Here is a 24,167-nt window from a genome sequence, read left to right on the forward strand (position 1 = left end):
CATTTCCTGCCAATTTTTTGCAGACTTTAATCACCCTAAATGTTGGTGCACTGTGCTCAAGAGCACCTTATTAGACTTTTTAATATGGGCAGTTTGTAATGCCATATTTTTATTGTTTCCAGGGTTTTACAAAATTGGAAAGATCTTAACTAAAAGCCTACATTCTACTTAGGTTTCCTATAGGTCTTTATTTCAGGGATCTGATGTTAGCTATCTGCTACGCTAACCTGTAAAAGCAAGAGCAGAACAGGGCGGCTGTGGCTAATGTGGTAGAGCGGTCGTCTACCAATTGGAAGGTCGGTAGTTCGATCCCTGGCCCTGCATTCCCATGTCGTGGTCTCATTGGGCGAATTGCCACTGGTACATCCGTACAAGTAGCTGCGTTTACATGCACATACATTATATTGGGTTAGGGCTTTTCTCAAACGCCATGTAAAGACCTTACCTGTTTTGGTTTTTTAAACCACCCTTTTCTCCGTCTTCCTGAACGTAAAGGTGGACTGTTCTCTTGCATGTTACTCAATACATGAGTTGATATCGTGAATTAATCAACACACCTTAAACATAAATATGACAACTTTGACCATTACTGTTTTTATTTTCTCTCTTACATGACGCACGCTTTAGTGATTATTGGATCTTCAAGCGCTTAAAAAAATAAGAATTTTAATTAGATCACTCACTGAGAAAACTCAATAAAACATGGGACCCCTTCTTTCAATACATACGAGACGTTCATTTTCCAAATATCCCTGAGTGATTTACTGACTGATATGATATGACGGGCAGCGGACCAGCCCACAGCCCTTGTTTTTGGTTTCCTTTTTTGTCTCCTCTTTGTAGTGCACTTAATAGTGCTCTAGTCTTTGCTTTAACATTTGCATGATACCGTGTTTGGACCATCTTTGCACTGTTCACTGTTCTGTCTACATCGTTGTAGGAAAATGTAATGAACAGATTGGGGAAGAAAAAAATATACATTTTTAAGGATTATGTAAACTGAAACTATTCTATTTCCTCACTTGGAGAAAAGAAATGTGGTGGAGCGAAACGTCAATATTCCGCACTTCGATAGCTGTGCTGTAATTCTGATCGAACATTAAGCTCTACATCACATTCAGTCTTCTTTTAACCGGGCGTTCCGGTGCGCTCCGGCAGCCCTCCGCCCGTGGCCTGTAGCTCGGCTGAGTGACGGCTTACACTGACAATTTGACGATAAATCAACATATGAGACATTTTTCCCCTCCACTCTGTTTGGGCTAATCTCAGGCAATTACCAACAGCGCGGCAAAAAACGGCACAAGTTTTAGAGCATCGTGGGCGACTGTCTTTTGCAAACCGCAAAGCAAAAATCCCATTTCTGCCTTCTCTCTCCGTGTCAGCCCATGTGGTTGTTAGAGAAGAATACATATGCGGAGGGCTGAGAGGGGTTTTGAGATGGAGTTTAATGAGTGATGGGGAAGCTAATGCAGCTGATGCTCCCCAGTAGCAGCAGCGGAGGAATGCAGAGCAAAGGAGACACTCAAGGTGACCTTTGAAGAGGCTAAAAACGCACACAATGACATAAATCAATGGTGGGCCGCGCGGGATTCAGGATTCACAGCCCCTCCAGATTCTAAAGCCCTATGGCAGACACCAACATCGAACAACAGGAGGAGTGTGTGTGTGTGTGTGTGTGGTTCTATTGATGCATTTGTGTGCGTCTGTGTATATTTGCATGCATGTATAGGAGTGTATCTGGGGGGATGCTGAATTCTCAAGGCCCTGTATCTGGGAACATTTTGAGCAGGATTGCTACTAATTAGGTCAAAGCGCTTTACAGGAGACTGCATGGTGTTACTGTGCCTCTGCACACTGGCTGCGTGGGGCTGGGCTGGGCGAAATCAGATATACAGTGCACAGCGTGAGTGAATACACCCATGCTAAAGTTGAATAAAAAGAGGAATTAAAAAAGTCATTCTTCCTTAAAATACAGGGGGCATAAGTCGGTACACTGGCATGGTTTTATTTTAATTCCAAAGGTCCAAGGGAACTTTATTAGGATGCATGTATCCTGGATCCATGAAATAACTGGCCTTTCAAAATAAAAGTCTGCCTGCCTCTATGGGAATTTAACATAGGGTTGGACTGACTTACGCCACCTGTATTTTAAGGAGGAACATTTATTTATTTACGATACATTATTCATTCACAAAGAAAATTGGTGTCCTTAACATTTGGATTTTTCCTATTTTTTTTTAATTAAGGCATTAAGATCAATTTCCAAAACATGACTTTTTTTATTCCTCTTTTTAGTAAACTTTAGCATGGGTGTATTCACTTATATGCTGAGCACAGTATAATGATATTCTTGACCTTGATATTGATATTGCGACGATACTGTAGGGTTTACAATTGGTGCTTTTCACAAAATATTAAGCAAGGGGTCATGTAGAGCGAAGCGGAGGGGTTCTAATTCGCGATAATGACCGGTGCATTATGCACGGTTCATCACACGGCTACTCATACGGAGGATACCTGCCTAACTAATGCTCTGTTTGCTCTGTAGCCATTAGCTCTATTAGCAAACCATGTTTCCTCCTCCCTCTCTCTCTCCCTTTGATGCGCTGACCAGCTGCATGAGCTACGGCACTAAATATTAATTTAAAAAACTATTTATTTCATTAAAAAAGGTCCGCCAGAGTCTGTTATACTTAGCAACGGTCTGTTATACAGAAATAAATGACCGTAGAATGCTGTAACTGATGTAAAAAAAAATAAAAAATAAAACGTCACACACAGAAAATAGAGAGCTATAGGTGACTGTGAGGAGATATTCACTGACTTTGAAAAAAAGTGTATTAGATTAACATCACTTACTATACCTTTAAATCCATTCAAAGACTAAACTTACCATATTACTATACTATAAGATATCTAGTCTCACATCAGGATATTTCATTGTAATATCGATATATTGGCCAGCCCCTAGCGCGTGGCAGCGTGTGTAGTCTACATTTCAGCAGAAGGCACAGGCTTTCATAAACGGCATCTTTTATTTGTTGAGACAAACATTTAGGCACAACAGTCATAGCAGTTCTTGACACACACACACACACACACACACACACACACACACACACACAAATGCTAATTCACCTAGACACACACCTAAACACACACACACAATATGAGATGCTTCCCCACACAAGCAGTCAAAAGCATAACTGATGATGCTCTTTCAAGAGCGTTGCTTGTGTTCCACCACTTGGCAGAATGTCGTGCATATAATCATATAATATCCATTCATAGGCTGTAATTGGCTTCAGAGTGACACCAAAGGCTGAGTCATAAATCAAACACGCAGACAATCCTTTGCTTTAAAAAAAAAAAAAAGGTTTCAAGGCTGCTGCATTCATAAACAGGTAGTTATGACAACATCATCTCACGTGTTGCTACACACAGACACACACATACACACACACTCACCGTCACACACACACAGTCACACAGACACACACACACAGTCTTTCACACACAAACAAATACACAGACACTAACACACTCACATGCAGACACACAGTCTCTCTCTCTCACACACACACAGTCTCTCTCACACACATACACACACTCACATGCAGATACACACAGTCTCTCTCACACACAGTCTCTCTCACACACACACACACAAAGTCTCGCTTACACACACACACACACACACACACTCTCTCACACACACACACACACACACACACACACACACACAAACACACTCACAGTCACACACACATACACGCACACACACACACAAACACACTCACAGTCACACACAGACACTCACACACACACAGACACTCAATCACACACACACACACACACCACAGACCCTCACAATCACACACACACACACTCTCTCTCTCTCACACACATACACACACACACACAGAGATACACACAAACAAACTCACAGTCACACACACACACACAAACACACAGACACTCACACTCACATGCAGACACACAGTCTCTCTCACACACACACACACACAAACACACTCACAGTCACACACACACAACGCTGCTTCTGCAGCCGGGGCCACACTTCACTCTAACGACTGCATACTTAGGGCAGAAATACATATCTGCAACTAATGATTACATTCATTGTTGTCGTGAATCTGGCGGATGAATAGATTAGATGTTTGGTCTGTAAAATGTCAGAAAAATGGTAAAAAATGTGGATCAGCTTTTTCCCAAAAAGCCCAAGACGACGTCCTCAAATGTCTCGTTTTGTCCCCAACTCAAAGATATTCAGTTTACTGTCACAGAGGAGAGAAGAAACTAGAACAATATTCACATTTAACAAGCTGACATCAGAAAATTCGGACTTTTTTGTCATAAAAAATTACTCACACCCATTAATGGATTATCAAAATAGTTGACAACTGATCGATTCATCTTTGCAGTTCTATCTGCGATGCACCAAAGAGGTATTCTGCCTGACATCCGGTGTTGTGGATAATTTAAACCAGTTTTATGACGAGGTCGCTGAGGATGAAAAAATCGGACATTTCTGTGCAAACTTTGCCCGCCGGCTTTCAAAAAGAAAATCGGCACTTCAGTCCCATCCACAGCAGACCTGAAACGGCTCGTTGAACAGATTGGATATGAAGATGAAATCTGACGCATAGTTTCAGTGTTAAAACTGATAAAATAAGTGCTTCTATATGGGGAGGAACTTTGGAAAAAAAAAGAACTATGAACTAAGTTCATTTTTGGAACTGTGAACTTAGTTCAACATGTTGAAGTATGAAATATGAACTGAACTAGTTCATTTTCAAATTTGTGAACGGAACTTTGAACTAGTTCATGTAGGAAAGTGAACTTTCCCAACACTGCTGACATCTTGTGTGAATAAAAACATAGACGATGCACTCTCCCTCCTCTATCTGACCTACGAGTTAGTCCGTCTCTTAGACTTTCCCATTCTTTTTATGTCCATTGGTTCATACCGAAGATGAAGATTACTAAAAAACAGGTCAAGTGAAAAACCCTTTTACTATAACACGCAGTGTGTGGTAAACAATAGTGGAAAGCAACTAAAAATTTTCGAAAAAGGCGACTAGAACTTCAGGAAAAGCGACAAAAAAAGTCTAATAAAGCAGCTAAGACATAGCCTGATAAAACAGACCCTCATCCAGATGTTGGATCTGGGAACTTACCATTGGCTGGGCTCAATCCGAGGGGCGGGATGAACGGTTGTCTTTCAAATTCCCTCTGCACGTAATAGGATAGCGCTACAACCAATCAGAGCAACGAAGAAGGTAGCGGAGCTAGTTGATAGATTAAACTTTAAACTCCGAACACATCTTCCTTTATAAGAATGATTTCTGTGCCGTTCTTTGTTCTTTTCTCAAAGAAAAGCTGAACTCCAAGTCTTCCAGAAGACCTCTGCAAGCAGCAGCAACCATAAGCCCCGCCCACCGACTCTATACACGATGTGATTGGCCTGACCAGAGTTTGGTTTTTCCAGCTCGCAAGCCAACGGAGAGTGCCTAGACCCCCCTAGCTGCAAATTAAATTTGCTGCCGCTAGGGTGCGTCTAGATTTGTAGGCTAACAAAGCCACAGAAAAAGCGACAAAAAACGTTGAAAATGCTTTCATGTATTATTGTGTATATATTTTATGAATTTTTGTAAGTATAACATCAACCTGTCCGGGGACTGCGGGTGGAAATTAGCATTTTTTGCTATAACCTGGCACATGACATATCTTCTTTTATAGACACATTGTTTTTGTGCATTTTCCCTGATCAAATAAAGAAATAGAATATATGACGACAAAAACCTCGGGGAAAAAAAACAGACAAAAAGACATTGAAAAAGCGATAAATTATATTAATTAACTGCCGATGGTCACTCTCTGTCCCCAGGCAGCTGAGTGAGAGAAAAACCTGGAGCGGGATAAATAGTTAAAACATTACCCGTGTGATTAAACACATACTGAAACACACTTCCAATACTGAAAACTGTGAGAAGCTGATTCCCTACAGCTTGTTCAATAATACAGATGGACAGTGCGGATATCGGAGGAAGGACTGGTGGGAAGTGGCAGACTGATACAGTAAGAAGAGGGAGCTGAGACTGCATCAGTTTCCACCTGTGTCAGAGCCCTTTGTTGTGGTAAATACAGTACGAATCGCGTGGGAGCACAACAGCTGCTTGACTCCAGAATAAGTAGAGGAAACGTTGATCTATGCGCCGAGGAGTGGGAGTGTGTGTGTGTGTGTGTCAGGTACTGAGGGTTGAATTGTATATGACTCGCTAAGAATTGGGGCATTATACATATAATATTAACTTCACTGCGGAAACAAAGCAAGCTTTGATGAGTTGACTTCACACTGCGTCCCTTGAAGACATAGGCCTTGAAATGGTTCTCTGAGGTTCATTATTTGCCTTCCTCTATCCTGAGTTATTCATTTGCTCATTTGGCATGGGTGCCTTTTTCGGATGGATCTCTTAGAAGATGAAAGGTAGGGGTGCTTTTGGGAGGACTGCAAACATCACAGCGTGTCGAGATGTCTGTGGTAAGATAATCGACTTAGAGAAGCGAACGCCGCAATCACAGCTAGACACAATCAGCTCTTTCTTGGCAACATGGGAGAAAAAAAACTTGAGTTTGTACACAGAAGGGAATAAAATGTTGTGTTTGCAGAACTGCTATAAGAGATTAAGTGTAATTACAAAAGGATTACACGTGCAATTACAATGTTGTTACAACAAAAAACAAGGTGGAAAACCAGCCGAGTGCAATGACTAGGGTTGGGTACCGAAACCCGGTGCCAATAGACCTTTTTCACAGCAGACATGTTGACATGTCATAGTAGGAAAGGCACAGGTGTATTTAAAACCATTACTGATGGCTGCATTCCACTTAGGAGAGGTCCTGGTATTAAACCATTAATGATGGCTGCATTCCACTTAGGAGAGACCCTGGTATTAAACCATTACTGATGGCTGCATTCCACTTAGGAGAGGTCCTGGTATTAAACCATTAATGATGGCTGTATTCCACTTAGGAGAGACCCTGGTATTAAACCATTACTGATGGCTGTATTCCACTTAGGAGAGGTCCTGGTATTAAACCATTACTGATGGCTGCATTCCACTTAGGAGAGGTCCTGGTATTAAACCATTAATGATGGCTGCATTCCACTTAGGAGAGGTCCTGGTATTAAACCATTAATGATGGCTGCATTCCACTTAGGAGAGACCCTGGTATTAAACCATTACTGATGGCTGCATTCCACTTAGGAGAGGTCCGGGTATTGTACATGCTGACTCACTGAAATATCTTACTGGGACACATGATGGAACTGAGCCATTGTTAAGGTTATCAATGTCAGCTGTGCTTTTCCTACTATGACAAGTCAACATGTCTGCTGTGAAAAAGGTCCATATGGCCCCCAAACAATTGCTATCTATCCAACCGAATGACATTGCAGATTTCGGTGCAACTTAAAAACACCTGCGCTGCCCCCTGGTGCTTCAAAACGGACGTTACAGGCAACAAATGCATCACTGCATGTAACGCTAGTTCACTCGTAGTTAGTTAGCTAGTAGCTGGGTTGACATGATTAAAATGCTGACAGCTCAACGGTCTAACGTGTGGCTGTATTTCACTGGAAAGGCTTCCAACAGTGGAATGTCCAACAGCCTGCAGCTAAAGACACAGAGGAGACTAGCCGACCTTTGAGACGCCGTGGTCACGGCCGGAGAAACATTGACGGGACGCAATGCTGCGTTCAATCGAGAAACTCAAGGTGTTGTTGTAAAGTTCCCTTCTGCCATAGTAGTGGTTCTTCATTTTGTCGTTTAACATCAACTAAATAGTGAAGTTTGACCATATGGCCGTAGCAATGGACGAGCTGTTCTTTAATGTCACGATTGTTGTTTTGTGCTCTTTTTTTTATAACGTATCAGTTCAGTCACGGTATCGTCAGTTTTAAGCACCAGTATCAGGAAAAAAAACCAAACGATACCCAATAAGTCATTATTAAGAAATAAGTCATTCAGCATGAAAAAAAGCATCAAACCTGACCGATTAGTCGACTAATCGACTAAGAGGGAGCAGCCCTATAAATAATAAACGTACATATCACAAAGTCTGCCACGATACGATTCAATTAAATTCAGGCGCCTGTGATCGAGATGAGCCCATTTAACACAATCAGTTACATTCATATCAACTCACAAAAAGCAACTAAAATAGGATTTGACAAGTTTGTTACCGAGCTCTTCCAGACATTCAAATGAAAAGGAAAAAAAATAATAGATACAAAGTGGGAATTTCTAAATAAAGTCGCGTGATACGTATTGATATTTTCACTTTGCATCGAGTATATTGTAACCCTTGATTACTGAATCGATATATATCGATCCAGATCGATGTACCGTTACACCCCTAGTGGTCGACAAGCACGGCTGGCAGGAACGCGTTGCCTAGCTTTCATCTATCAGGGAACTAGGGTTGGGTACCGTTTAGATTTTTACAATTTCGATGCTGAACCGGTACTTTTTAAAACGATTCCGATTCCTAAACTGATTCTTGAAAAACTGAAAAATGACATCAAGGAAATGCTCTTTTATCGAGTTATTTTTAAATTGAAAATTATTTAAATTTAACAATGTATTAACGTTTTAAAGTACTTAAATATATAATAAGTATAGTATTTAACGTCCGTTTTGGTGAAGCCCAGAGGGAAAATATGGCATTTTAAAAGTAGCCTACATTTACGGTAGCTTGCTAACAGTAGGCTACAGAGAAAGGGGGATATTTTTACGTCCGTTTCGGAGCGATAGAGGGAAAATATTTCAGTCGACACATTAAGTGGAACCGAAATTTGCGTTCTAATCCGGTCCGATTCCTACAGGTTGCGTAGGAACCGGTTTCGGTACCCACCGGTTTCGGTACCCACCGGTTTCGGTACCCAACCCTACAGGGGACTTGAGTTACACTGATTATCCTCCCTGGTTGCTGGCGTTACACTGATTATCGTCCCCCTCTGAGAGGATCATTGGTCTTAATCCTTTGACCTAGCTACCTCTCCTCAACACACCTTGGATTAGGTCCTCTGCTGGTTGCCTGGCATTGTGGGAAATGGGGTAAACAATTAAGAGATTAAATGGCTTGGGCTAAATGTTGGTTTGTTTCTCAACAGAGAGGACCCATTCTGGTCTATAATGCTCAGGTCTGGGCTCGCACCCAAACCCTTTTTCTCGTTTTGGCTCCAGTGACAGGCTTATATGCTCAATGTCGCTCAGATGGGCTCTCCATTCTTTATTCTCTTTGCAGTTTTTTTTTTTTTTCCTCACACACATATTCAGAGAAGCTGTATTCAATCAAAGAAAAAACTGATTCCTCAGTGAACAAAGCCCTTCAGAGCTGTGGATCTCATTGTACAGTTTTTTGGGATTTCTTGAACAAGGCCACATTTATTCACAGGCGCAGTTTTCAGCACACTTTGGGAAAGAAAACGATGACAAAGCAGGACTGCAGGATGACTCAGTCTTTGTTGGCAATCGGTGGCATCCAGATCTGAAGAATATTAAATACTCCGCAGCGGTCATCTGAAGTAAAATTGTTGCCAGGTTTTGAGGCTCATTTGGCCGGCCCACGCTGATTACTCATGGACAATCAGGTCACTGCAGATTGGCTGATACGACAGATAATAATGCATAACAGAAACACATTTTAGTTACACTCTTGGCTTGAATGAGCTGCTTATAAATCCACTCAGCTTTAGAAAAAAAGGCTTACACAGGGCCAGATGCAGACAATGGCATCACTGTTGGATGCTCATTAAGATAAGGGGCTATCTGGGAGTGTGATCAGCCCGGCTGACAATAAGATATGCTGAAGCTGCAGGCGTCAGGCCTCAGAGTCCGGAGGTAAGTACATGACACCAACAGTCCGTCCCGGAGACGGAAAGACAGACAGATAGAGAGATGGCCTGCCTGCCTGCCGAATGGGTAAAAACACTGACAGGTAAAGTCACCCTCAACACGCTTATTGACTGACAGAGCGAGGATTTGTTTCAGAGACGGCAGTCGTGGGATAAAACGTGAGGAGATGGTGAAGCAGACAGACAGTGACGCACTGGGAAATAGGGCCGTCCTCGACTAAAGAAATTATCTAACGCACATGTGATTTTGTCGACTTGATCGATGAGTTGATTTAATCGACAGATCTGTGTGCTTTGGGTGGTCGTTAAGACTAGAAAAGTAGCAAAATCCTCTATGCTGAACAAAGAAACACTGAAAACGCTGAACTCAAAGATCTAAGACTTTTTCTATGTACACAAAAGGCTTATTTCTCTCAAATATTATTCCCAAATGTGTCTAAATCTGTGTTAGTGAGCACTCCTTTGCCGAGATAATCCCTCCACCTCACAGGTGTGGTAGATGCTGATTAGACAGCATGATTATTGCACAGGTGTGCCTTAGGCTGGCCACAATAAAAGGCCACTCTAAAATGTGCAGTTTTACTGTATTGGGGGGGTCCGAAAACCAGTCAGTATCTGGTATTATGGTTAGGGAAGGGCTCACTAACACAGATTTAGACAGATTTGTGAACAGTATTTGAGAGAAATAAACCTTTTGTGTACATTGAAAAAATCTTGGATCTTTGAGTTCAGCTCATGAAAAATGGGGACAAAAACTAAAGTTTTGCATTTATAATTTTGTTAGTGTAGTAAATGCAGTCTATTCGCCTTCTGTGGAACTGAGTTTCTCCACAAAGAATCATGCAAAAGCACCACTTGTGTTTGGGTTACGATGTGCTCATAAGTTTGTTTGTGATTTAAGTGATTTACGGCAAAGTAAATCACTAAAAGCATTAAAAAATGAATTTAGTCGACTAAAACCAAAAAAACAAGTCATCCAAACCATAAGTCGGTATTGTTCGTTAGCTAACGTTGCTAAACAGTCGCAGTTTGGTTAGGTTTAGGCACCAAATCTAATGCTAATGCTGTGCACTACGAGTACCCATGGGCTACACTCAAATTGGTCAAAAAAGTCGAGTGTGGGACGCTTGACTCTATTCGCCCTCAGTTTTAATCAGTTGATTTTAATTCAACAGATCTGAAAAACTGAATCATGCAAAAGCACCACTTTAAATCGTGCGTTTACCATAGATATGCTCAGACATTTCCTGGAAATAAATCATTCCACATGTCACCGTCGATTAGTCGACTTATTGGTCGTTTTGGTCCAAGAGTTTCTCCACAAAGAATCAGGCCAAAGCTCCACTTTAAATCCTGTGTTTACCAGAGATGGTAGATGGTAAAGAGGAGCTAACTGGTAGAATAAACTCTCAGCTACAAGCGGAGCTAACTGGTACATTAAAATCTTAGCTACCACAAGAGCTAACTGGTAGATTAAACTCTCAGCTACCAAAGGAGCTAACTGGTAGATTAAACTCTTAGCTACCAGAAGAGCTAACTGGTAGATTAAACTCTTAGCTACCAGAAGAGCTAACTGGTAGATTAAACTCTTAGCTACCAGAAGAGCTAACTGGTAGATTAAACTCTTAGCTACCAGAGGAGCTAACTGGTAGATTAAACTCTTAGCTACCAGAAGAGCTAACCGGTAGATTAAACTCTTAGCTACCAGAGGAGCTAACTGGTAGATTAAACTCTTAGCTACCAGAAGAGCTAACCGGTAGATTAAACTCTTACCTACCAGAGGAGCTAACTGGTAGATTAAACTCTTAGCTACCAGAAGAGCTAACCGGTAGATTAAACTCTTAGCTACCAGAAGAGCTAACTGGTAGATTAAACTCTTAGCTACCAGAAGAGCTAACCGGTAGATTAAACTCTTAGCTACCAGAGGAGCTAACCGGTAAATTAAACTCTTGCCGTATCCGGTCGGCAAAACAGCAAAACCGTCCTTCTTACAAAGAAAGGATTGGAGCGCCGTCTTCTGTTCCTCTTTTAGATAAAAAGCCAAGTCTAACTCGTTCATTGTAGCAGCCGAAGCCGTTTCTAACAACCGGTGTTCATCCGTAGCCATCTTGCAATGTTTACTAATGACGTCATCGGTTTAGCTCGCCTCTGGCCCGCCTATATCAGATACACAGATGTGATTGGTGCAGCTCGGCTACCAGGGCATAGTTAATGAGCATCATTACTGAATGCCAGAGGGACTCGCTGAAATAATTCAAATTGTGCTCTCGCGAGAAGTCCAGGATTTCCAGGGTACAGTCCTACTGTCAAAACACAAATAAAAATGCCTTTCAGCTACTGCAGGTCTTACCTCGCAACGGCGACTTCATGGCGGCTTCTACCATGCCCACCAGCAGCTGCAGGCTCTTGGGGTCTTGGGCCAGCCCGGAGGCGAAGGCGGCCAGTGCGTCGGCATGGCGGCCAAGGTACTGAAGGGCAACACCCTGTCGGAAGTATGCCTGGAGAGAGAGAGAGAGAGAGAGAGAGAGAGAGAGAGAGAGAGTCATTAGGGCTGTGGTCTAGAGCCACATTGTTGGGCTTAACACAAACACATTAGCAGACACACTCATTTCACGCCATTTGCATTTTTTCCACATGAGCAGTTTTCGGAACATGGCACCTCTCTCCTTTCTGTATTCCCATAATAGAGTGATCACTGGCTTTTTTTGTACTTGTTAATTGGATTATAAGTTTAACATAAATGCACATGTTACACTCTGGCTGGCTGCTTTTCTCAGGAGCAACTGATTGTTTTTCTCTTTTAATATTTTGTTCTCCTGTTTGCTGTGGGAGCGAAGTGCCCACAAGTGGAGGACTGGTATTTCTCTTGGGCTGTGTTAGAAGAAGAAAAAAAAAAAAAGTACAGAGAAAGAATAAGGAGAAAGAGAGAGAGAGCTACTTACTCAAGTCGGTCTGTAGCTCAATAAAAAGAACACCCATAAAAACCACAGATTGTGCATTCCCTTTGTCGGGGGGAGCGCTTGTAAAATAATAACACAACTGGCTGCATTCTTTTGCTATATTTTCACATCAGATTGTGTCATGCTTTGGCTACGTGATTGGCTCTTCAAGCAGTCAGTGCATTAGTTGCATTTGTCACCCAGTCAGTTATTCACAGAGCTGAGAAAGTCACATTGTTTTGCGAGTATAATAATTCAGCAGCGCTGAGATATGAACTGCATGTGACTGCCGGCATACTGTGTCTTTCGCTGAGAGACTAAATTGTTTTGGAGCCTTCCTTCAGATTGAAAACTAAAACAGACGCGGCCTCTGAGATCCAAAGCTCCATCAATACGTGTTTTTATCTTCACAATGTCTGTTTGGACTCACCAGAGAAAAAAAGATGGGTTGTTTTTTTTTTGGTTTCCAAGCAAGTTTGGGACTCAGTATGTTTGTGTCTGATGCCTGATCAGAAAATAATCCGAGTGAGTTGTTAAACCTGACTCCGGTCCAGTCTAATACGAGCAGCAAAGAGAGATGGAACTAGATCCAGCTCATTTATTCACCATCCAAACCACTAAATCCCCCCCAAGAGAAAGTAAAAACTAAAATCTAAAATATGTCATGTCAGGAGTGTCCGTTTTTATTCGGGCTTCCATGTTAACAGGTTAGAGCTTGCACACTGCCTGCGTGACACGGCCGTCTCAGGCGTGGCTTGAGCCTAGAAATAGTAGAAATGGGACCGACGCCTATTTTTCACGCGACAAGCAAACGTGTTGGAAGCGTTTCCAAGATGTTTATATGTCATTTAGACACAAATACATTTAATACATGTCATGTTGATGTTTGAAAGTCTCGAGGGTTTTGACATAAATGCAGATATATGAATGTAATTTAAATATTCAATATTGTAATATTGCACCTGTCAATACAGAAGGAAATATTCTGGAGCCTATTTTGCCGTCAATACTGCCGACGTTGTCTTTGGTGTAATCAGATCAGTATGTATATATATATATATATATATATATATATATATATGTTTAACATGAAGTATACTACAGCTTGAGTGCAGTTTATCTATGGGAAACGCGTCAGACACCTTTCTGGTGTGTAAAGACATAGAAAACGCCACGCAGCCAGTGTGTGGCCGGCCTTAGGCTAAATCTACACTCAAGTTTTGGTATAAAAATGAATATCTTTAGCTGCCTTTACGCCTCGCAAACACACTACTTTGGCGTTTCCGAGCCCCTAAAACGGAGACATTTGGAATCAGTCTTATCAGTTAGGTAGCTTACAGACCTTTCAGTAACAGTTCCACTTCGTCCTCGCTCCAAGATAACTAATCCCTGCTCTTACTTTTCACCGTTGTTGTTCTTTCTCCAAAAGTAGTTTCTGTATTTTCATCTTATACGTCCATGATTTTCAACCGCGGAGTAACGTCAGACAACCCGCCTCCTGTTCACACCGACAGGCACATGCCCAGTGTGTGTGTGTGTGTGTGTGTGTGTGTGAACGGTCATGTGATATGTGATGTCAGACGTGTTAATATGGACAGAGATTAGTTCTGCTGCTGGAGCTAAAACTCTTGTGTAGACAGAGATCGTTTTGGTCTCAAAACGCCGCTTGAAAACGAAAAGGTAGCGGTGTGGATGTAGCCTTAATCCCTCCTTCTCTGGTGTTTTTGTGTTTGTGATTGCTGCCGTTTGGTCACCTCCTCGCTGAGCAGGCGGTAACTCCACTCACAGCCTTTAAAAGTGACACCAGGGCTAATTTGCTATTAGCATCGAAGAGGCCTTTTCATTAGTCTTCCCAAGCTTCTCTGTTAGCACCGCTAGGCAGCGAAAGAAGGCGGGGAGGATTAGAGAAAATGAGACATGACATTGAATTTATAGAGACCAGTAATTAATTTTGCTTCCGCCCGAGCCCCCCCCCGCTGACTACCAATCCCTCTCTAGACTTCTTGCCCCTCTCTGCATCTCTGCATCCCTTCGCATCGCATCACAACTCCGTCGAAAATGACGAGGACAGAGATTAGAGTCAAAGCATTAACCTTTGTTCTGACACTGTTATTATACGAGGGGAGTGCAGGCCAAAGTATCCGCTCAATATTAATCGCATCTCGTGGCGGTGGAGTTTGGGCAGCGGGCTTCTGGCGAGAGAGCGGGGAAGGTCCACAAAACGTTTCGCCCGGGGGAGCAAAAGACATTTAAAAGCACTTCTCCCTTTGATTAGATTTAGCCTACAATATGACTGCTCCCACCCACAGAGCTTTCTTTTATTCTCCTGAGCGGCGTGCCCGCACCGAGACGGCCAGGGAGAGAGAGGACGAGGATGGAGATGAATAAAATAAGGCTTGCTTCAAAAGGAAAAATTGCAATCTTCTTTAATCCTTTTATTTATTTTACCCTATGCTCTCATACATGAGGCAGAAAGACAAGACTGCGCTGAGAGTGCATTCAAAAGCATGACTAAAGAAACGCGTAAAGGAACGAGCCGCGGCAAAAAATGACAAAATCAATGTGCCGTACGGCCTCACAGGATTTTTATTTTCTTCCATTAATCTCCAACTACCTTCAAAACACATCCTATAGCTGCACTAAGAGACACACAGACACACACACACGATGGGATCTCAGCCTTTGCATAATCCGACAAGTCAATTCAACCAGCGAGGCTCATAAAACAGAGGGCTCACTGGAAGTGACATTACTGTAGCTGAGTACCAGCGTAAGGGAGCCTCAACTAGAGCACAATGCTTCAGAAATAACACTAACAGGTTAGCTACGCTATTGGCATGAGTCATTATGGGAGAGGGGTGAGCAAGATGTTACCCCTACACAACGTTTTTTTTATTCTTTTTATTCACACATAACAGGATCTTTTCTAAAAACACAGCAGGGGCATCTGCTTGGAGCTGCTGCTACACTGATTAGCACAGCCTTGCTTAGGTCATAGTCACACAGAGAGCGGGGGGGGGATGGGGGGCATTACAGGAAAAGAGAGAGGGCTCCACGGATTAACTTTGCCCCTGTCAACATACCCAACCAAAATGGCACAAGTCGGTGCAAAAACCATCTCCCTAAACAGGATGCATATTAGAGAAGGCAAAAAGTTCTCACAGAACGCAGGCCTTCCTGGAAATGTGACGCATCTGTTAGGCATCTTGTACAACATGACATCCACAAACCTGAGACTTCTAATCATCGTCTTTTGCCTGAAATTCAATCCAGGGTAAATTATTGAACCTTCCTGCATCGTCTGCCTCCGTCTATTTAAAGCAGCAATGTGCTGATGCTACAGAGGAGTGGATCGAGTGGGGAGGTTGGTCCTTCTCACCCGTGGGTAAATTCCGGGAGCGCTAACACGCATGTGTTTCAGTGTGTGTGTGTGTGTGTGTGTGTGTGTGTGTGTGTGTGTGTGTGTGTGTGTGAGGAAAAAAGAGAGAGAGGGAGAGAAAAAGAGAAAGCACATACAGTACGTGTAAGAGAGAGGATAAAAGCTTTTCTTGTCTCTCGAACATTTTAATATTTCATGAACGCTTGTTTGATGTAGTTTTAAATATTCATGTTTTCATGCTTTGGAGGAAGAGGTAAATGATGCAAAAAAAAAAAATTCACTCTGGTACACTGTGCTGCACACGGCGGGGATCCAACGTTCTCGGCACACACACATGCCCAAAACAAGCCCATGCACACCAGTCGCATGCGTTCCCTTTCTCTCTAACGAGCCACTTAAAATGAAACATGGACAATTTTCTTTCCGCGACAGCTCCGTTGTTCACAATAAGGCCCACAGTCAGAGCAGCTGAACAGAAAGTTGACAAGATTAAGATTGGGAGTTTGGCGCAAGACCAGCTGTTTCCTATTAGCAGATTAATGCCTCGACATATGTCCTCGCCCCCTTTGTAGGCTCCTCTTCAGTACACTGTAACCCCCGGGGGTGTCATCAGCCCCTGGGAGCACGTCTGTGTTTGCACTTGTCTATCCAAGTTCAAAATCTGGGCCTACTTAAAGGAAGAATTCATTGGAATTAGCAAGCTAGCGCTAGGTGGTAACTTAAAGGTCCCATGGCATGAAAATGTCACTTTATGAGGTTTTTTTAACATTAATATGAGTTCCCCCAGCCTGCCTATGGTCCCCCAGTGGCTTGAAATGGTGAGAGGTGTAAACCGAGCCCTGGGTATCCTGCTCTGCCTTTGAGAAAATGAAAGCTCAGATGGGCCGATCTGGAACCTTGCTCCTTATGAGGTCTTAAGCCCACCCCCCACCCTCCACCTTGCCCCCCCCTCTCCTCCTCAATAGCTACAGACACAGAAATTGCACATCCTAAGGAAAGCTCATTGTGGGACTGGCTCTAGTGGCTGGAATTCTGCACCAAGGCTGAATTTCGGAAAGAGACTTCAGATACAGTATTAGGGGACCACTAAGGTCTATATAAAAGAGACTTCAGATACAGTATTAGGGGACCACTAAGGTCTATATAAAAGAGACTTCAGATACAGTATTAGGGGACCACTAAGGTCTATATAAAAGAGACTTCAGATACAGTATTAGGGGACCACTAAGGCCTATATAAAAGAGACTTCAGATACAGCATTAGGGGACCACTAAGGTCTATATAAAAGAGACTTCAGATACAGTATTAGGGGACCACTAAGGTCTATATAAAAGAGACTTCAGATACAGTATTAGGGGACCACTAAGGTCTATATAAAAGAGACTTCAGATACAGTATTAGGGGACCACTAAGGTCTATATAAAAGAGACTTCAGATACAGTATTAGGGGACCACTAAGGCCTATATAAAAGAGACTTCAGATACAGTATTAGGGGACCACTAAGGTCTATACAAAAGAGACTTCAGATACAGTATTAGAGGACCACTGAGGTCTATATAAAAGAGACTTCAGATACAGTATTAGAGGACCACTAAGGTCTATATAAAAGAGACTTCAGATACAGCATTAGGGGACCACTAAGGTCTATACAAAAGAGACTTCAGATACAGTATTAGAGGACCACTGAGGTCTATATAAAAGAGACTTCAGATACAGTATTAGGGGACCACTAAGGTCTATATAAAAGAGACTTCAGATACAGTATTAGGGGACCACTAAGGTCTATATAAAAGAGACTTCAGATACAGTATTAGGGGACCACTAAGGTCTATATAAAAGAGACTTCAGATACAGTATTAGGGGACCTCTAAGGTCTATATAAAAACATCCAAAGAGCACCATGTCATGGGACCTTTAAGACAAAGTCTGCTGATTTTCAACCAGCTCTGTACACAGAGGTCTGGATGACCTGGCGTCAGAAGGGTTAAAAATCGCCCACTGCCCCTCTTTAGCTTTTAGCGCAGCGCCATTGAAAACATAAACAACACTGCCTCGGCGTCATCCTCCCCAGCGCCACCCCTTTCTTCTGGCTCCAAAATACCAAGATGGCGACGAGCAAAAAGAAAACTACTGGCAGTCCACAAACCAATGGGTGACGTCCCTGCTGCTACATCCATTACTTTTACAGTCTCCGGTTTAACATATGGCGAGGCAGACGCACAAAGTTCCCTATCTTACATCGTAAAATAGGACGAATGCTGATAACAACACGCACACGCCTCCCGGAGTTGGAAAATCCTGTTCTATCGATAGTTTGTTGCATATTTCCTGCAGTTACCTACATCTACGTTAATTCCCCCAGGTTGCAGTATGAGATGTGTGCAGTGCTTCCGAGACAAATCCCTTACTAAAAGACTGCCAAGTCGATTTGTTTATCCTATCCTGAATCTGTCATTTTCAGCAAGAAATCAAATTGCCAAGGTAATTTGTAAATCCTTTGTATCAGGGGCACTGGGGCTGGAAACACGCCCAAGTAGTCAGTTATTTACAGACAGCTGAAGCTGTTTCCTGCCACACTTTCAGAGTTGTAAAATCTCAACCGCAACGATGTCTCTCTGAACGAACGGCATAACTCCTTGCCCACAACGCCGCCAGCCTGTCATCGAACCGCCTGCTCCAGCTGTGCTCCAGTAGCCCAGAGGATTTGTGCGGCTTGCTGTGCCCTGATCAGTGATCAGCAACAATACAAACGCTTTCAAATGTGGAAATCAATATAAGACGTGTACGAGCTCCGTTTAGACCGTGCCACACCCTTCGCTGCTGTGGTGTGTTTGGGACAGGTCCGCCGCAGATGGTTTCTGACCACCCACAGGGCGGATGGAGCCAATGCGAAGACTCTCAACAGAACCCCCCTGCTGCCAACATAATGGAACCAAAATCAGACCATCAAACAGGGACAGCGGGCTGCAAATACACTGCACGCACACACAAACACAAACTGGAGAAAAATACATCAATAGCTCCTTCAGAAAACCACCCATCCGTCTCAAACAAACGGGTATTACTCAAAATCAGCTTTCCACACAGGCAAGGGCGCCGGGATCAGATTAACACTAATGGTGTGGCAGGAACAAAGGGATTGCTGCCTCCGTTTCTTGCCTCTTTAACTATAGGTTGCCGTTGCCTGGTTTCCGACACGACCCAGAAATGTCATGTGTCGACCAAGGGGCTTCAGACACGTGCCGCCGCAAATCTCCGCCACTACACTTTCAAGGTGACACGGTCGATTCGCTGGGTACACAAAATGTCAACTGCTTAATTTAATATCCAGGGATAACTGTCTGCCATGACAAATTAGCTTGGAGAACAGCTAAAAAAAAATGGAGAAGTGAAATGGAATGATTGCTTCTTTGGGCCTTCTGCCCTTCAACTTGACAAGCTGAAAGCATCAGTACAGCAACAATGGAGCCGGAACTTAATTAAAGTGACTTCTGAAGCCAAGTCGGTGAGTCTGACCATCTTCCCACGCCTTACTGCAGGTATAGATCTCCCCCCAGGACCAAAAAGGTGCAAGGTCGGTCCTCACAGAAGCAGCGGTGGGGGGGGCGTAACACCCATTGCCTCGGGCCAAACATGAACCTCTGGCCTCGGGGTCACGGGGATCGACTCATGACACAGCTGCCTGTCTATCACCATCTCCCCAATCTAATAAACCCAAACCCTAAACCAGCAAACACCCCTGACCTGCATTGATCGCGTCTGTGTGTGTGTGTGTGTGTGTATCTGTGTACATGTGTTGTGTCAGTGGAGAAAAACCAGTGACAGACTCATTTTTCCTCACACTGAGTGAAAGATTTCCACATTAATCCAGCCAATCGATAAAAAAATTTAATTTTCAGGATTTTGTTTTGGCCTTTATGCTGACTTTAGGCTTCGGTAGAGAACACTTTGGTCAAGTCCGCAGTGGTCTGGATCAACCGAAGTACGTTTCCAGAATAAAGCCCAATATCTGGCGCTTGTCCGCTCTCTGCAACAACCTTCGAGCTACACGCTGAAAATGACTTTTTTGGGGGCTTTTCCCTTTGTAATAGAGTGACAGTGGATAGACAGGAAAGGGGGATATGGAGAGGGGATGACACGCAGCAAAGGACAGCAGGTCGGATTCAAACCTGCGCCGCTGCAGGACTCAGCCAACATGGGGCGAACTCTCGCTGGGTGAGCTAGAGGCCGCCCTGAAAATGTCTACTTTTATAGAAAATTTGGACGGTGCAACAAGGCATGAATGACTGTAAAGATTTACAAAGAATACGTTTAGGGCATTTCCTCTCTAACTGGGAGGTTTTTGGGAGCGATTGGTGGGATTGCTGTGGACCAAGTACACACAGAGATACACTGGTAAGAGCCAATGTAGTCTAACCATGTATCAGCTGATTTAAATAGCTCACGGTACTGTGTTGTGTCATCAGTTAATAACGACTGTGATTGGTTTAAAGAAATGCAAAACAATCCATTGTGTTTTATTCTTCTATCCCAGAATGCATCTGTGGTGTAGCCAGACCTTGATGATAGAGCTGGCAATGCAAGACCACAGTCATTTTATGCTAGCAGCATCAGCCTCAGTCTCACCAGAGGCGGATGTTGCACCATGTGCACATGTAGGTAGACGCAGTCAAATATTTATGATCCATTGACGTACACCTCCCTGAGGGGGTTGTAGACTCTGCCGATTGCTGTTCCATCCAACGCCCTTAATTAGCCCATTAGATTAGACGTGAGCTGTAATGAGAGCAAATTAAACTGATCTTTCTTTGTGGAGCCAGCAATTAAAGGGTAAACGTTTCATTACATAGCGGAGTGGCGACAATAAGACACAGGTAAAATCCAGAATTCCCCGGTGGAGACTTCAGCGTGAGAGACATTGAAGTACACTCTCACGGCTGCGAGGAATCGATTAGCCCGGCTCTCATCAAACTGGCAGCCAGCACCGGACTTCAGATTGGAAAAGGTCATAGTCAGGTATGTGGAATCAATGCTGAGCACTCTGTATTCACTGTGTCTCCTATTATCTAGGCTGGGGCGATGGCTTAACGTTTTCTGAAAACAATTACCAAAAGACAAAAGAGAAGCTTCAATAAAGAAGGTCAGGGTTTGTGATCAGGGGTGGAGGGGGGGTAAGTGACATGCGACAGCACATCCGCTGTGACAGTCAGAGCGAAATGGAAAGGGAAAAACTGATATTGCTCGTTTCTCACAAACAGATGAAACGGAAATATAGCGGCAAGCTGTGGGGTCGTGCCGTGACACGCTGTCACAATGCAATGTTTGGCAGAGGGGAATTCAATTTTCTTTCCGCTACGTGCACGTCCACCACAACTGAGGGTTTTCACAAAGGAAACAGCAGATAAAATGGCACTGTGCCTCCAGCTCATTCCGAGCACGCTAATAGTAATGTTAGAATAACCGCGTGACACTCTTCCACCGTGATTTATAGCCTGATTTGTCACACGGATGCAGCTAGCATACGTGCTTTCTTATTAGCATCTTAAGAGTCTTGAGATGTGAGGCTGAGAGGGTCAGGGTGCTAAACAGATTTCCGTGCCCCCTCTCGACTAGGGATCCTTGGCTCGGCTCTGCCTGCGCATTGCAGACGAACCCCACAGCCACAAGGGCTGACTCTCAATTAAAGTGGGCATTAATTACTTAAAGGAGCTTTAATCAATCAAAGCCAGATGGTGAACCAAGCAAACTCGAGGCTGCAGAAGTGCTTTCCACCCCAACTAGACCAAAGGTGGCCATAAAAGGCTTTATTGCAAAAATACCTACAAGGCTAACATTTGATAGTTTATTTGGTTACACTTTACTTGAAGGGATCTACATAAGAGTGACATGACACTGTCATGAACGTGTCACAGTCCCTCCAGAAAAACGCGATTATGCGATCGCATAATTCAACGCATAATCAGCCAAAGTCCGCATATTTATGTGGGTGCAACATTTTTTTCAAATACGCCGCACTTTCGCTGCATAAATTGACGATTTCCACGCAAAATACGCAAGACTTGCATGATTTCATAATAATAATAATAGTAAATCACTGCATTTTCATTGCAAAAAAGTCATATCTTAACAGAAATTTGAAAAATGTTGCGTGTACTTCACACAAGAGCAGCTATTTTCAAGTTCATTTATTTATATAGCACATTTAAACAGCCGCTAGACAGACCAAAGTGCTTCACAGAGCAAGCATATAAAAACATAAAACCAGCAAGACAAAGCATAAAAGACATTAAAGCTGCGAGCAGCGATGGACGGGCCCTCGCGCCTCGGCGCGCGTCGGGGTTACAGGCGGACTCCGCTCCTTGCGACCGTGCATTTGCGCGGCACTCAGATGTCCTCAGGGTTGGACTCTTATGAATCCTGAAAAGTTTCGAGGTAATCGGACAACGTACACTCTATTTACACCCACTTCCTGTTTCGGCGGCGAAACGCACAAAATGGCCACCCTGCCACGGCCACGCCCTATGACGAAAAGTTTTTCTTTTAACAACTTTTCATCTTTAATCTTAAGATGGCACAGACCGAGTTTGAAGTTGATCGGATGAAATCTCTAGGAGGAGTTCGTTAAAGTACGACATGTGGAAATCGCACTAATTTTGAACATTTAATTCAAAATGGCGGACTTCCTGTTGGGTTTAGGGTATGGCTCTAATGACGTTTGTTGTACATCTCGACATGTTACATATGTGTACCAAGTTTCGTGAGTCTACGTTAAACGCACTACAGGGGCTCAATTTTCTTAACTTTCTAGGGGGCGCTAGCGAGCCATTTTTGTGTGCCTATTCCCGAAACCCTTAAAATACGTAAAGTTTTACCAGACTTGATGCGACCGCCAAATTTGGTGAGTTTCTGAATATAATAAGCCCCTCAAAAAGCCAATTCATTTGACGGGAAAATAATAGAATAATTCCTTCAGTTTCAATAGGGCCTTCGCCGCTGTCGGCGCTCGGGCCCTAACAAGGCTAAGAGCAACCTTAAAACACTGACTCAATTATACAAAAGAAGGACCAATCAAAGAGGAAATCAATACGCTTATGAGAATAAGTAGGTTTTTCCCCTGTTGCCATGGGAACCCATGAACGTCTATGACATAACACTTCTTTTAGTGTCATTCGTTTTTGGCATGACAAGTTAGGGTTAGGGTTCATGTGTTCATGACACTGTCATGTCACTCTTATGTAGATACCTTCAAGTAAAGTGTTACCGTAAAAATGTTTTTGCACCATCAAGCAAGGAGCTGAAATCTCTGCTGACTCTACGTGCCGATCGTCACACCTGAAATAGGGTCGCAACCAACATTCACCCTGAAGAAGGCTGTCTGTGCCGCTACGCGTGGATAGCTACTCCCTATGTCTTTTACATTTTCTATTATTTTTTTTTTAGAGAAGATCCCGCACACTGACTATTACGCAAGCAATGATTTATTTACGTTTCGGTCCCAGACCTTCATCAGGTAAATTATATATATTAAATTATATACATCAGGTATTTACCTGATGAAGGTCTGAGACCGAAACGTATTTTTCTAAATAAATTATTGCTTGCGCAATGGTCAGTGTCCGGGATTTTCTCTAAAAGTTTTGATCTGCTACTTTTGATCATATCCTACGCACCTGCCCGACAAAAGAGGTGTGCAAAAAAAGCTTTCTTACGTTGCACAAATGTTCTATTATGTAATAGCCAGAAAAAATAAAGGCTTTTTAAATAATAAGAAGAGTGCCTTGGATTTTCCTTTTTTTCTACACTTAACAGTCATCGTCGATTAATCCGTTGATTATTTTTCTAGATTAACCGATTTGTTGTTTGGTCTATAAAATGGTGAAAAAATCTGTTTCAGGGTTCCCCAAA

The 24,167-nt window shown here is 43.1% G+C and overlaps 1 protein-coding gene across 4 annotated transcripts in view; it reads right to left on the reverse strand.

Annotated features, from left to right (window-relative positions):
- Positions 1-24,167, reverse strand: part of LOC114555278 (tetratricopeptide repeat protein 28) — a 386,074-nt gene that overhangs the window by 155,697 nt on the left and 206,210 nt on the right. For all 4 annotated transcript variants that reach the window (XM_028577569.1, XM_028577568.1, XM_028577566.1 and 1 more), the window contains one exon: positions 12,294-12,441. In XM_028577569.1, the coding sequence (XP_028433370.1) occupies positions 12,294-12,441 (148 nt within the window). The remainder of the gene's footprint in view (positions 1-12,293; positions 12,442-24,167) is intronic.

Source organism: Perca flavescens, chromosome 5 (assembly GCF_004354835.1).
Source record: "Perca flavescens isolate YP-PL-M2 chromosome 5, PFLA_1.0, whole genome shotgun sequence".
In the NCBI taxonomy this organism is placed as follows: domain Eukaryota; kingdom Metazoa; phylum Chordata; class Actinopteri; order Perciformes; family Percidae; genus Perca; species Perca flavescens.